This window comes from Ursus arctos, unplaced genomic scaffold (assembly GCF_023065955.2).
Source record: "Ursus arctos isolate Adak ecotype North America unplaced genomic scaffold, UrsArc2.0 scaffold_18, whole genome shotgun sequence".
Taxonomy (NCBI): Eukaryota; Metazoa; Chordata; class Mammalia; order Carnivora; family Ursidae; genus Ursus; species Ursus arctos.
In genome coordinates, this window is record NW_026622852.1 from 58,463,480 (window position 1) to 58,477,457 (window position 13,978).

The 13,978-nt window shown below is 58.9% G+C and overlaps 1 protein-coding gene across 2 annotated transcripts in view; it reads left to right on the forward strand.

Moving 5' to 3' along the window:
- Positions 1-13,978, forward strand: part of COL5A1 (collagen type V alpha 1 chain) — a 158,797-nt gene that overhangs the window by 101,405 nt on the left and 43,414 nt on the right. For both annotated transcript variants that reach the window (XM_048223084.2, XM_048223085.2), the window contains exons 28-32: positions 2,479-2,523; positions 4,233-4,286; positions 6,647-6,754; positions 7,500-7,553; positions 10,520-10,573. In XM_048223084.2, coding sequence (XP_048079041.2) covers positions 2,479-2,523; positions 4,233-4,286; positions 6,647-6,754; positions 7,500-7,553; positions 10,520-10,573 — 315 coding nt within the window. The remainder of the gene's footprint in view (positions 1-2,478; positions 2,524-4,232; positions 4,287-6,646; positions 6,755-7,499; positions 7,554-10,519; positions 10,574-13,978) is intronic.

Sequence of the window (13,978 nt, forward strand, 5' to 3'; positions counted from 1 at the left end):
GTTTGCAAGAACACACCCACGGGCTCTCGTGGCCAGGCCACGTCGTTTATGATGCTGCGTGCTCCCTGGACATTCTTGCCCATTGGGATCGTGGCTGGCCTGTGCTGTGAAGGATGGAGAAGCCAAGACCTCAGGGTTCAGTACTGTGCCCCAGGTTAGCCTAACATCGGTGCCTCAGTCAGGACTCAGACCCAGACCTGCTTATTCTGCTCCAAGTGCCCCGGGCCAGACCCCGCGCCACCTGCCACGTGTCCCAGGAGTCACAGCGTGCCAAGGGCCCGAGCCGCTGCAGACTGCCTGCCCTGGGGCCGGGAGCCCTAGGAAGACCTGCTTTCTCCCCGAAGCAGGCTCTTAGCAGCACGCCTAGTGAGTCTTACAAGGATGATTATTTAGCAGAAATGCTGATGATGTGAGCTCTCGCGTGTTTATTTTACAAATTCTTGTCGCATAGCAAAAGCGTCTGTCAGCTCCGTACGTGGCTAATTGCATAATGCCGTGTCTGTGAGCTGAAAGGTGTTTGCTTTAAAATGTTTATGGAGGGTGCTCTTATCTTGTCTATCTGATTAAAATTCATTCATGCCACAAGCGATCCAGTTAGACTTGGAAGCAGAGAGTGGGAGGAAAAGCAATGAACGCTCTTTTCATTAGAGAAATACATTCTCCTTCCCCGGGCTTTGGAGACTGTCAGTGGAGTCCGCAGCCTGGGGGGCAGCAGGCGCCCAAGGGAGGTGATGGCGCAGGGCGGGGAGGTGGCGAGCTGTCACCGGTAGGGATGGCCAGCCCTCGGTAAGGGAGGCCTGGCTCTTCTCCACCAAGTCCTGCCTTCCTCCTGGGAAGTGCCCCTCTGTGTGCTTTCATTTCCCCACCCTTCTGAGAGCTGTCTGTGTGGCCTTGACCGTCAGCAAAGTCACATCCACCATCCTGCAGGAGCCGGACGGGCTGGTGGAAGGGCCTGAATATGAAGTCTGTTGAGGCCTTGGGCAAAGCCCTGTCCCTCTGCGGCTCCTTTGTTTTCTGTCCCCCAGGGCTGGCCCACGAGGGCCACAGTGGATGCTGCAGTCCCGCGGTTCTCAACCAGGGCAGATTCGTGCCCCCGGGGGACATCGGGGGACATTTTTTTACTGTCCCTCCTCGGGGGGAGCCTACTGTCATCTAATGGCTAGGGGTCAGGGGTGCCGCTCAACACCGCTGCTGTGTACACGGCAGCCCCCGTGACAGGTGACCCAGCCCTGAATGTCAGCAGAGCTGTGGCTCAGAGATGTGGTCTGTTTGGCCCCTGGGCCACATTTCCCCGGCCTCTGACCTGGGTCGCGAAACGGTAGAACTTTAGGTCCAGGAAAGGTGGGCAGGGGAAGACCGCCCCGCCAGCATGGCAGGAGGAGGAAGCTGGTGCCCGAGCCCCCAGGGCATCAGAGTTTCATGGTAACTGCGCCACTCCTCTACCCTAAGGCGTTGGGCCGCCTGGCCCCAGAGGAGGCCGCACCCCCCAGGCCAGTCCCAGCTCCGTGTCTGGCTCGAGCTTGGCTTAGGGCTCCCGCTCAGTCCCTGGGAGGAGGCGCAACCCGCACAGTCTGTGCGAAGCTCTTGCTGCGGGAGGGCTGCTGGCAGTCCGAGGGACCCCGGGAGGTGGCCTGGCCATTCTGCTGGGAGCCTCAGGCGGAACCAGATGGCAGGCCCGGCCTCTCTCTGGGGTCCTGCAGGCAGCGGGCTTCTGGGAGTCGGTGGTCAGTTCTGCTCCCTGCTCGGAGGGCCGAGATCATGGCCACCTAACTCCATTCCACGGATGGCTTTATGTGGCCTGGGCGCAGTGCTGACACCGGGGTGGGGGGTGTCACAGGGACAGGGACATGTCCCTCCCTTACAGTTCCTGTTTGGCACAGAGATGAGGTATGTTCTGAGCTGATTATTGTTGGCAGTGCTGCCATTGTTATTAATCGGTGATTAATATGATTATATCTATTATCACGTATTAATAATACAGAATGACAGTAGCACATTGCTCTTGGTAATTGAGCACACACGGTGTGCTGGGGCTTGTCCGGTGTTCTCCTCCCACCAACAGTAACAGGGTAATGCTTGTCTTCACCCCCACTTTCAATGGGGAAACTGAGGCACCAGGCACCTGGGACTGTGTCAGAGGCCACAGCACTGGGGCCGGGACCTGATTCCAGAGCCCGTGCTGAGGCCTCACATCCCACCTGCTCCCCAGATCTCAGAGAGGCGTATGTTTCTGGCAGAGGGTGGGATGTCAGTGGAGGTCACCTGGGAATCGCTGGCACGGGGGGCCTCACATGGGTGTGGTGATAGGAGGTGGTCCGAGTCCACGGAGCCCTTCCTTTGACACTGGGAGCGCGAGGGAGCTTGCCTGGGTTGGGGCCGCTGAGCGCTCACCCTCCTTGGTATTTGGAGTGTAGACCCTTTCCTTCCGAGAAATCCGGGGAGGCTCTGACTCACTCCCTTTCCTTTGTGTTTGCACAGGGGGCAGATGGCATCCGCGGTCTGAAGGGCACCAAGGGCGAGAAGGTGAGTGCCCCTTCCTTCCTGCCGTGGCCGCCTGGCGCACGCGGCCCAGAGTGGGGTTCCGGCGGGGGGCTCCGCCGTGACAGCGCTAGCCGCAGCTGAGGCTGCTCTGGCCTCTGGAGTGGAGGGTTTTGATGCACCCGGAACCAGACATTTGCAAAAGGAGATACAAGTCGAGGAGGACAGGCTGTGGGTGCCCCTCCCGGCGGGGCTGAGGGGCTGGGGCTTTGCACCCTCTGCCCAAGGCCGGGGCTCTGGCCCAGCACACAGCCTGCCCCTCTCCTGCAGAGGCCGGCGGACGCCCCACGCCCCACTCCCGGCCGGCTGCCTTGCAAGGGGGGGACGAGGCGTCGCGCTGCTGCAGAGCCGGGCGTGGAGGGAAAGCCGCGCCGCCATGGCCTCCCACTGCACCAGGCGTGGGGCCTCCCCCGTGGCACCTGCCAGTCCCGAGGTGGCTCGTCACATGGCCGCCCTGGACGGGGATGGCACGGAAGCCGGACCCTCAGTGCTGTGGCGTTTGCTCAGCGCCCGGCCTGTCTCTCTTCCCAGCCGGTTGCCTGGTGAAAGGCACGAACTCACACACGCTGCCTCAGTTCCCCCTGGGGAGCGGCCAGGGCAAGGCAGGCCTCTGAGCCCTCGTTCTGGGGCATCTGAAGTGGGAGGACGGAGGGCTAGTGGAGTCAAGGCCGCACACACGCCCCACAGGGCAGACCGTGTCCCCACCAGCAGGTCCCGTCTCCCCGATTTCCTGGCCGGTCAGCCCAGGCCCCGCGTCTGTTGGAGCGGCTGCCTGGAGCCCCCGGAGTGCCACGTTTGTCTTGTCGCTTCTGTGCGTTAGTCAGAGACAGGGCTGCTTGAGGGAATGCGGATTGGGTCGCGTGGCGCAGGCCTCTGCCCCAGGAGGGTCACTGCACAGCCCCTGAGTCGGTTCTGGGGTGGGGGGTGGGGAGCCGCCTCCCGGGACCTTGGCACCCTGTGAGGCTGGTGCGGATGAGTCCCTGGCACTTCATGGAGCAGCGGCGGCCTGGGGAGGAACGAGTTCTCGCCCTGTCCCAGAAAGCTGCCTCCCTCTGGGTCTGAGCTCCTGGCCGGCCTGGGTGTTGAGGACCAGGCCCTGAATGGGCAAATGAGAGCAGGACGCAGGGCCTGGGCACTGGGAGGGAAGGGCAAGCCAGGTGGCCCTGTGCGAACCACCTGACGGTCTCTGTGGGTGCCTCCGTGGGGACTCGAGTGGACAGCAGGCCACTGACATGTGAATCGCCAAATTCACAAATAGCAGGAACGTGTCCCGCCGACCCAGAAAATGCCATAGCAGGACTGCCCGAGCCCCAGGCCCTTCCCTCCCCTGCAGCGCTCATGGGTCCTGGCTTCCGTGGGGGGTCTTCCCTGCAGCCCCCCTCCTTTGCTTGCTGGTCAGCAGTTACTGGGCCCCCGCGGTGCCTGGACGGACTGAGCTGTGTGCACGGGGGCCATCTGTGCACAGCTGTGCTGGGCGCTGGGCTGGGGATCGTGAGCTTGGCCCCATGACCGCAGAGGGTTTGGGCGACACCCTTCATGAGGGATGGCTCATGCACTCAGAAGCCCCCAACCCAACGTGTCCCGTGCTTGTGTGGCAGCTCTGGGGCTGGGGGCCCCGTGCTGAGTGTGGGGGGCAGGCCATCGGGGAGGCGGGCTCTTTCATGCAGCCCAGGCACTGTCTCGTCCCTTGTCAGGGTGAAGACGGCTTTCCTGGGTTTAAAGGAGACATGGGCATCAAGGGTGATCGGGTGAGTGTTTTGGGGGTGTCAGTGGGGGACAGGGAATGATGTTAGGGCTGGGGGAGGGGCTAAGGGGGGGCCTTGGAGTGGGCTGGGGAGGGGACAGGGTGGGGCTGGGGCAGGGCTGCAGGGCAGGGCCTGCAGAGCGGCCTGGGGAGGGCTGGGGTGTTTGGGGCCATGGGACAGCTTTCCACGATGGAGGTGAAGCCAATGTGGGGGCTCCTGGCCCTCAGGTGGGGATAGCTGGGGGCCCAGAGGCCTGGCTCTGCGCGTGTCCCCCTCACTGGCCCCTCATTTCTGGCTCAGAGCCACGGCGGCTCTCGTCTGGTATTAACCCCCCATTACTGGGGTCGCCTGTGGTCACCTGGCCCCTGTGCCCCGTGTCCTCACCCTGCACAGGGGGGCAGTGGAGACTTGTGTTCTGGCCAACACAGTAGACAGCAGAGCACTTCATTTAGCTCCGAAGGGTGGGAGCATTGCGGGGGGTAGAGGGGAAGGGGCTGCAGACATCCTCTGACCAGGGAGGGCCGGGGTCCCTGCCCACCCCCACAGCATCTCAGTCCGCCAAGCGTTCTTGCGTGTTTTTAGGCCCCCAAGCAGCTTCTGTGTTCTGTAAGCTCATTCTGGGCTATTAGAAGCTGCAACAGACCCGTTGTTTTTAATGAATAATTCAGCTCAGCTCCAGAGGAAGCTGGTCGGTGTTGGGAGAGGCGGGGGCTTGCTCACATGGCAGGCGCCCAGCAGCAAGCCAGTGGCTGCGGCTTCATCTAAATGAGGGGGGGTGCAGAGACGCAGGAGGGAGTGTCCGGGTAGCGGGCCTGCTCCCACCGTGGTGCGGGCACTGTGAAGCTTCCCTCCCAACCTCAGAGTGAGGCCAAGCCCGGGCAGGAGGGAGCCAGGTGCCTGGGCCACCCAGTGGGCACGGCCACGGCAGCAGCTGGACGCACACCTGGACAGACGGCTGTCAGCTGACACAGGGCTGTAATGCGGCTGCCGAAATTATTCCCTGACAAGGCGGCCTGCAGGTGCCTTTTCAGAACTTGCCAGAGCCCGAGAGCCCCACACGCTTGGCGCAGTGTCCCAAACTCAAAAGACAGAGGCAATCTTGGCCTCTATCAAAGGAGGAGAAATAAAAGAGAAAGATTCGTTTCACAGTTATGTCCCAGTTATGTTCCTGCTAAGCACAGCCGTTCCAGAACTTTCTCCATGGTGACAGGACTCCGACTCCCCACATCGGAGGGGCCTCTCTGTTCAGCTGGTCAAAGTCCTTTTTCTTCTGCCGCTGACAAGGCAGTAGCCTGCATTTGGGGTCTGTATTATGAGGATACATTTTCAAAGGAGATTGCACAAAAAGCGCTTGCCAGGCACATGCCAGGCTGTGTGAGCCGGCCCGCTGCTAGAATTAGGTGAGACCGGGAGCAGGGATACTTCCTTACCCAGGGAGCCAGAGTCATCGGTCTTAATTTCCCCCAGAGAGAAATTTCTGTCCAGCATTTGGCATTTTCTAGGTGCTCAGTCAATGTGTGAAGGACTCTTCTGTTGATGAAGAAAAGCACTTGTTAGAGACTGAGGGTCCTGGGCCTGCAGACACCCTGGGCCTTACGAATAGGGGGATTACTGGTCTTCATCCGTGCAGCGTGCATTTTTGTTCCGGGCGGTATAGCTGTTCCATGGCTGCTCCTGGGGGCCAGTGATCGGAGGGAAACTCGGCAGTGGACAGGGAGCCAGGGTGGGTGCTCAGATGCTGGGCCGGCATGCTGCTCTTGACCTCGGCAAGCCCCCAGACCCTTGCTCTTGTCTGGGCCCAGGGCTCCCCATCTGTACTGTGGGCGAATTGGATGGGGCGGTGTTTGGGACCCTGACATTTCTGGGACATGTCCCATGGTCTCCTGTGTGCCAGCCATGCCCAGACAGCTGCCCAGCCAGGGGCTGTGGTCCGTCCCTATGCCTCTTGGGGCTTCAAGGGAAAAGGCAGGCCCCTTTACACGGGCTATTCTGCTGTATTTGGGGAAGGAGCAATTCAGAGCTCCCCGTGTTAACTGGTTATCTCAGCCAAGAGGGGCTCATTTGGAGAAGGTAACTGGGAAGCAGGAGCTCACGGCTTTGAGAAGAGAGCCGCCCACCTCTGTGCAGAGGGACGGTGTGGCCGTTCAGCAGAGCCCAATAGCCTGCTGCACGCTGCTCTCGTCTGGTCTGACCCAAGCATGTTCCATCTGCTTGAGGCCTCCTGGTGGGCTGAGTGGCCTGAGCGGTCCTACCCCAAGGACTTACCCGGGACCCGGATTCTCAGGCCCAGAAGGGCCATGGGAGTTGTGTGGTGGGGGGTAAGACTGGGGGTTCTCCCTCACCTTCTCTTTTCTGACCTGCAGGGGGAGATCGGCCCCCCTGGTCCTAGAGGAGAAGATGGCCCCGAAGGCCCGAAGGGTCGTGGAGGTCCGAACGGCGACCCTGGTCCTCTGGGACCCCCCGGGGAGAAGGTAGGTGACTTGGGATCCTCCACTGCTCCCCGGGGGACAGACCCTTCCGATGGCCTTGGCTGTCCAGCTGGTGACTCTGCCAGACTGAGGCCCCCAGATGGGGATGGGCGTGATCTGACACGGGTCCTGTCCCATTTGCCTCCCTGGCATCCTTGCCAGCCTTCCCAGGGGATTTGTCTGTTGACAGGTCCATCCTTTTCTTGTCTCAGCCTGGGTCTTTCTGAGCACTTTGCCAGCATCCTGGGAGAGCTCCTTCCTCCAGGGGTTCCCAGGGCTTGGGGTGTGAGTCCCAGCAACTCTGGCTTCGTCTTTTGTGTGGGGGCTCCTGCAGCTGTCCTTACCCTGCTGTTTGGGGCTGCAGGAGGCTGCCCCGCCCTCCCCCACCACCCTGGCACAGGAGCGGGCTCTCAGAGTGCCCAGACATCCGCCTGTCTTGCCCCAAGGCTAGGACTCTTTTACAAAAGGGTTAAACAGAATCTCAAAGATGAAGGGTTCTTTTATGGAAGATTTGCCTCCAATTGCCATGGCATTGTCTCTCCTTGTGGGGCCTTTGCTTTTAGTTAGGGCAGGATTTTCGGGAGACATCATCCCAGGGGGCAGGCAGGGGTCTCTCTGAGTCCTTCAGTCTTTGTAAACCACATCCTGCTCCAGCCCCTGCTGACACATGCCAGCTTTCCCTGCTCAGAGAAAATGGATCGAGAAATACGGTGCTGGCCAGATAACGCAACTCCTCCTTTCTCCCCAGGGAAAACTCGGAGTGCCGGGATTACCAGGTTACCCAGGAAGACAAGGGCCCAAGGTAATCTGTGAGCGTGTCAGGTGTTCGGACTCCCCCTCCGGTCTCCTGCCTGCCCTGCCCCCTCTCGCCTGGTCGCCATTCCTGGGGAGGCTGCTGTGTCCCCCGCCCCCCAAGTTCTGCCCTGTTCACAGCCTTCTGCGTTAGTCTGGCTGAGCTGGAAGGAGGTGGTGGGACAGTTAGTTGAGCCTTTCAGAGAATGGGGCAGAGCCAGCCAGAGCCGAGGGCTGTGCGGGGTCCCCAGCGCCTGTGCCTGCAGCTTCCTCCACACCGAGGACCCGTGAAGCCTCGCTCACCTCTGCTGCTCCCTGGAGATTGGGAGGTTATTTGCTCGTAACCGAGCGTCAAAGAGAGATGAAACTTTCCTTATATGAAAATCATGTTCTGCTTTAAGTGAAACAGCTCCTCAAGGCTTTGGAAATCATTTAAAACATTATTTTTTTTCAAATCTTACCTTTTATTATTCATGGTTCTTCCTTAAAAAATAACCAGCCTCCTGCACTGGAGACATAATTAGCGGTGGAGGAGAGCTCCTGTCTCTCCCAGGTTTGCATCTGGGCCGTCCTGCCTCCCCGACTCCAGCGCCCCTCCAGACTGCCAGGCTCAGTCTCATTAGCGGGAAGGGCCCTGTGGGCTGGCTGCCCCGCTGGGTATCCCCATTCTGCTAAGGAAACAGCAGTCCTGCGCGGAATGCTAATACCCTTCCCTCGCGCGTGGACCCACGCCCCGGGTGCACGGAGGCAGTTTGCTGTGAAATAGGGATTTGTTTAAAGTCCGCCAGTGGCACGCTGGACATGGCTGTGATGTGGTGGCACCCACCGCATCTTGGAGGAAGAGGGGCTGATGGACAGGTTATCTCTTCTGAAGTATGTGCCCCTTGGGGGGGCAGAGCGGAGAGAAGTTGTGGGGTGTGGATCAAGTTTAGGCAGTGTCCTTGGAAGGCAGGGGTAGAACTTCGAAGCTGCCTGGCCATGTTGAAAGTCCTTGGGAGCGCCTGGACGCAGCCCCCGAGCTCTGTGGGACCTGCACCCAGGTGTCCACGGCACAGTCTCCTGCCTGGATTGGCAGGTGGGCGTAGGGGTGGGTGGGCCTTGCTCAGCTTCTGTGAAAAGTGCAAATCTTGGAAATTAGTGAACTTTTCATGGTCTAAGCACACGTTCAGGTCAGGATTTTGAGCCACATGGAGAGTCACCACCTCCTGCGTATATGAGGGGTGGGGGTTGCCTTAGTGTCACAGGGAAGCTCACCCAGTAGGTGTCTGCATATTCGCCACATCAAAGTCCTGAGTTCATCTTTTGTCTACATGCCCCTTGTAGGTTTCTAGAAAGATAGCTGTTAGTTGCTATAGTCAGTGCATAAATTTGCATTGATTTCTGACTTTACAAGCTGCCACGCTGTATTTAGAGGTGTTCTGGGAAGATGACAAAACATGACAAGGCACAGTAAACAAAATATCATAAATGTGAGATTCGCACATCATCTCCAGCTCGTCTCAGGAGTCTGTGCACCCTGTTCTTCCCAAATATCAGCATTTTGAAGACATGGGTGTGGAGAAATGGAGAAAGAAGCATGGTTAAGACAGGTTTCATTTTTAGATTTGGACTCTATGAGATGCTCAGGAGATATTTATTGAGTGAGTGGGTGATGGATGATGGATGAGTGGATGATGGGTGGATGAGTGATGGGTGGATGGATGGACAGGTGAATGGATAGATGGATACATGAGTGGATGAGTGGGTGGGTGGGTGAGTGGATGGATGGATAGGTGAGTGGATGGGTGGGTGAGGGGATGGATGAGTGGATGGGTGGATGGATGGATGGATGGACGGACAGACAAAAAGACAGATGGCTGGATGGATGGACGGGTGAATGAGTGGATGGGTAGATGGATGGATGGATGGACGGACAGACAAAAAGACAGATGGCTGGATGGATGGACGGGTGAATGAGTGGATGGGTAGATGGGTGGGTGGGTGAGTGGTTGGATGGATGAATGGGTGGTTGAGTGGATGGGTGGATGGATGGGTGGATGAGTGGATGGGTGGATGGATAAATGGATGGATGAATGGATGGATGGGCGGATGGGTGGACGGACAGACAGAAAGACGGATGGCTGGATGGATGGACGGGTGAATGAGTGGATGGGTAGATGGGTGGGTGGGTGAGTGGTTGGATGGATGAATGGGTGGTTGAGTGGATGGGTGGATGGATGGGTGGATGAGTGGATGGATGGGCGGATGGGTGGATGGATGGATGGACGGGTGAATGAGTGGATGGGTAGATGGGTGGATGGGTGAGTGGTTGGATGGATGAATGGATGGATGAGTGGATGGGTGGATGGATGGGTGAGTGAGTGGATGGGTGGATGGATGGGTGGTAAGTGGATGGACGAATGGATGGGTGGGTGGGTGGATGGATGGATAGATGGATAGATGGATGAGTGGATACATGAATGGATGGATGGGTGGATGGATGAGTGGGTGGATGTATGAGTGGGTGGATTGATGAATGGGTGGATGAATGGGTGGGTAGATGGATGGACGGGTGAATGGATGGTTGGATGGATAAAAGGTTGGATGAATGGATGGATGGGCAGATGGGTGGATGGATGGGTGGGTGAGTGGATGGGTGGATGGATGGATGGGTGGGTGGGTGGATGGATGGATGGACAGATGGAAGGACAGATGGGTGGATGGGTAGAGGGACTGGTGGATGGATGGATGGATGGATGGGCAGGTGGATAAATGGATGGGTGAATGGATGGATGGACAGATGGTTGGATGGACGGGTGGATGGATGGATGGATGGACGGATGGATGGATGGATGGATGGATGGATAGATGGGGTGTGCATGGTTGAGTGGTTTGGGGTCGGTAGAGTTTGGGTCTGAGACTGTGCACTGGCACACGCAACATGGCTCATTCTCTGGCTCAGCTCTCATGCTTCTTCATTAATTACCTCTCTTTCAGGGTTCTATTGGATTTCCTGGCTTTCCTGGTGCCAATGGAGAGAAGGGTGGCAGGGTAAGAATAGCCTGACCTCTGGTCAGGTGGCTTGTTCTGCCGCCTTGGTATTTAATGGGTATATTTTCTAGTATATCTTGTTTATTTTCACACACTTTGCTGCCAAAACTGCTTTCCAGACAGCTGACCTTAAGCTCGTGGCCTTCAGCTCCAAGCGCCGAGACTGTTTCCACACATGGGGCTGGGTGGTGGTGGGGTAGGAAGGGCAGTAGCAGGAGAGGAAAACGTGCAGGGGGAATAGAGCTTTCTAATGAACACCACGGCCCCGACAGCTCCTCCAGTCATTAGTGAAACCTGGATTCTTCCCTTTCAACCCTAGTGACTTTTCCTCTAGGCAAAGTTTAAAAGGAGGGGAAGGAGCAACAGGAATTTTCTCCTACTTTGTATGTCACTCTCTGGTCCGGATTCAGGAAGCTCCTCTCTTCGTTAACCCCCAGCTGCCGGAGTCACAGGGCACCTGCCCAGTGTGGTGCATTGTGGTCCCCTCTGTGGTCACCGTGAACTTCACCGTTCTGAGAGGCTGGGCTGGGGAAGCCGTGCCCCCCGCACCATCCTGACTCCCTGCTGTCCCAGGCCTTCTGGCTGGGAGCTTACATGATGCTGCCTGAGCGCTGCCCCTCGGGACACAGGATCCACAAGCATGTGGGGATAGAGGAGCTGGTCTGTGAGATGTGTGAGGGGCACTCCTTGGGGGGGACCCCAGGCCTCAGAAGGACTGCGGCTTTTGTGTGCACTGTGACAGGCTGGGCCCCCCGAGCCCCACGCTGGAGCTCCCGTGCAGGCGGAGGGCTGCATGTCCTCGGAGCACCCGCTCCAAACTGTCCCCCCTGTGTTTGAGCAGAGACCGTGTGTCAAGCCAGCCAAACCCGTGTGAACAAATGTGTCTGCCTGATTCACAAGATAGGAACCCGATTCACAAGATAGGAACCCGATTCACAAGATAGGGACCCGATTCACAAGATAGGAACCCGATTCACAAGATAGGGACCCGATTCACAAGATAGGGAGCAAGGGGCTTGCTCCGTGCCAGCGCAGTGTGGACGCAGGGACACTGTTGATGTGTCTGCCCGATTCACAAGATAGGAACCCGATTCACAAGATAGGAACCCGATTCACAAGATAGGGACCCGATTCACAAGATAGGGACCCGATTCACAAGATAGGAACCCGATTCACAAGATAGGGAACAAGGGGCTTGCTCCGTGCCAGCGCAGTGTGGACGCAGGGACGCTGTTGATGTGTCTGCCCGATTCACAAGATAGGAACCCGATTCACAAGATAGGGACCCGATTCACAAGATAGGGACCCGATTCACAAGATAGGAACCCGATTCACAAGATAGGGAACAAGGGGCTTGCTCCGTGCCAGCGCAGTGTGGATGCAGGGACGCTGTTGGCATCTGGATGTGGGTCTGGATCTGTCTCTCTGCTGCGATCTGCATGTAGATCCTGTCCGTGTCTGGGTCTGTGTGTCTGTCTGTCGCTGTCCATGTATCCGTCATCCACGCACCTCCCTACCTACCTGTCTGTCTATCTGCCTCTTCCTTCTGGGGAGAGTCTGACGGGTGTCTTTGGGGAAAGCCGTCCTCTGGAATACTCACAGAGGCCACTGTGAAGGGTGGTCCAGGGTCTGGGAAGTGTGTGGTGACAAGGGGATGGCTCCTGGGCTGGTGGAGGCCTCATGACCTTTGACACCACCCTGCAGTGAGATTCTCCAAGAGGGGTCATGCCATTCAGCGTTTGGTCTTGTGATTTGACCATAGCCCTGTCCATGGAGGAGTCTGGGCCAGGGATCAAGGCCCCGTGGGGCTGGGTCACGTGGAGCTATGGAGGCCTGGCTGGCATCCGAGGGCTGTACTCTAGGCCAAGCCCCACTGCCCTCTCCTTGCCCCTCAAGCTACTCAGCCTCCTACTCCTGAACTCAGGAGGCTGACAGAGGCCAGGGTCCCCTTCCCCACCCCAAGACCCTGTGGGCCATTGTCCTCATGCGTCAGTGCCACGGGTCACCATGGACACAGAGGAAACCGAGGTGTTTGGGGAGCAGGGCGGTGTGGGGCCAGGGGCTTGCCATAGTGAGCTTGTGGCTCCCAGGCCCTGAAGCATGGTTGCCCCGAGGAAATCATCTACCCTGGGAATTTCCAGAGATTTTTGCAGCTTGCCTATGGTGGTATCTGCATCCGGTGGCCGCCGTGGTGGGGGTGGGGCCGGAAGACAAAGATGTGAACTTTGACAAAAGGGAATGGCTCAGGCCAGACAGGACCAGCCAGCACGTCTACGCATCGTGGGAGAGAAATAGTCCCCCTGCTCCTCCTGGGGCTGGGGACACAGAGGCAGGCGGAAGACGTGGCATCTGGAGGAACACGGCCGAGGCTGTCCCTGGGAAGTGTCGGAGATGGCCCTGCCACAAGCGAACCAGCGTCCTGCCACGGTCTTCTACGCACAGCCTGGCAGAGACCCGCACCGTTCACTGCTCGGCTCATGGGCTCCCCACGCCCTAGTCCCCATAGACGACGGAGGACCTACGTCCCTGCGCGGGAGAGGAGCCCCGATGATGATGATGCACGTCTGCTTGGCGCCCCCTCCTGAGAGAGATGCCTGCATTCTGGAACCTTCCCCAGGGAGGGAAGGAGGAATTGTCTCCCGGTGGCCGTGACCTTCCCTGTGCCTTCGTGCTTTTCAACCCTCCAGGGACGGTGGCAATCCAGCTGGCTTGCCACCCCTTCTAAACCAACCTGTGGGGTGGTTCTTGGCATCCTGTCACTGTGTCCATCCATCCATCCGTTCAAACGGCAGTCATGGCGTGCCTCCTCTGCCCCCATGTCCCAGGTGCTCTGGGAGCCCTGAGGACGCAGCAGAAGCCCGGATCCCCACCTCATGGGCCTCACCTTCCCGGGGGGGGGGGGCAGTGGGCGAATCTGTAAGTAAAGCAGACAGCGTGCCAGGAGCAGAACAGCAGCATGGGCAGGGAGGGGGCAGGGCCAGATGCCTGGGGGGGGTCTGAGTGGGGGGGCAGCAGGAGCAGAACAGCAGCATGGGCAGGGAGGGGGCAGGGACAGATGCCTGGGGGGTGTCTGAGTGGGGGGGGTAGCAGGAGCAAAACAGCAGCATGGGCAGGGAGGGGGCAGGGCCAGATGCCTGGGGGGGGTCTGAGTGGGGGGGCAGCAGGAGCAAAACAGCAGCATGGGCAGGGAGGGGTCAGGGCCAGATTCCTGGGGGGGTCTGAGTGGGGGGGGGCAGCAGGAGCAGAACAGCAGCATGGGCAGGGAGGGGGCAGGGCCAGATGCCTGGGGGGGTCTGAGTCGGGGGGGGGCAGCAGGAGCAAAACAGCAGCATGGGCAGGGAGGGGTCAGGGCCAGATGCCTGGGGGGGGTCTGAGTGGGGGGGGCAGCAGGAGCAGAACAGCAGC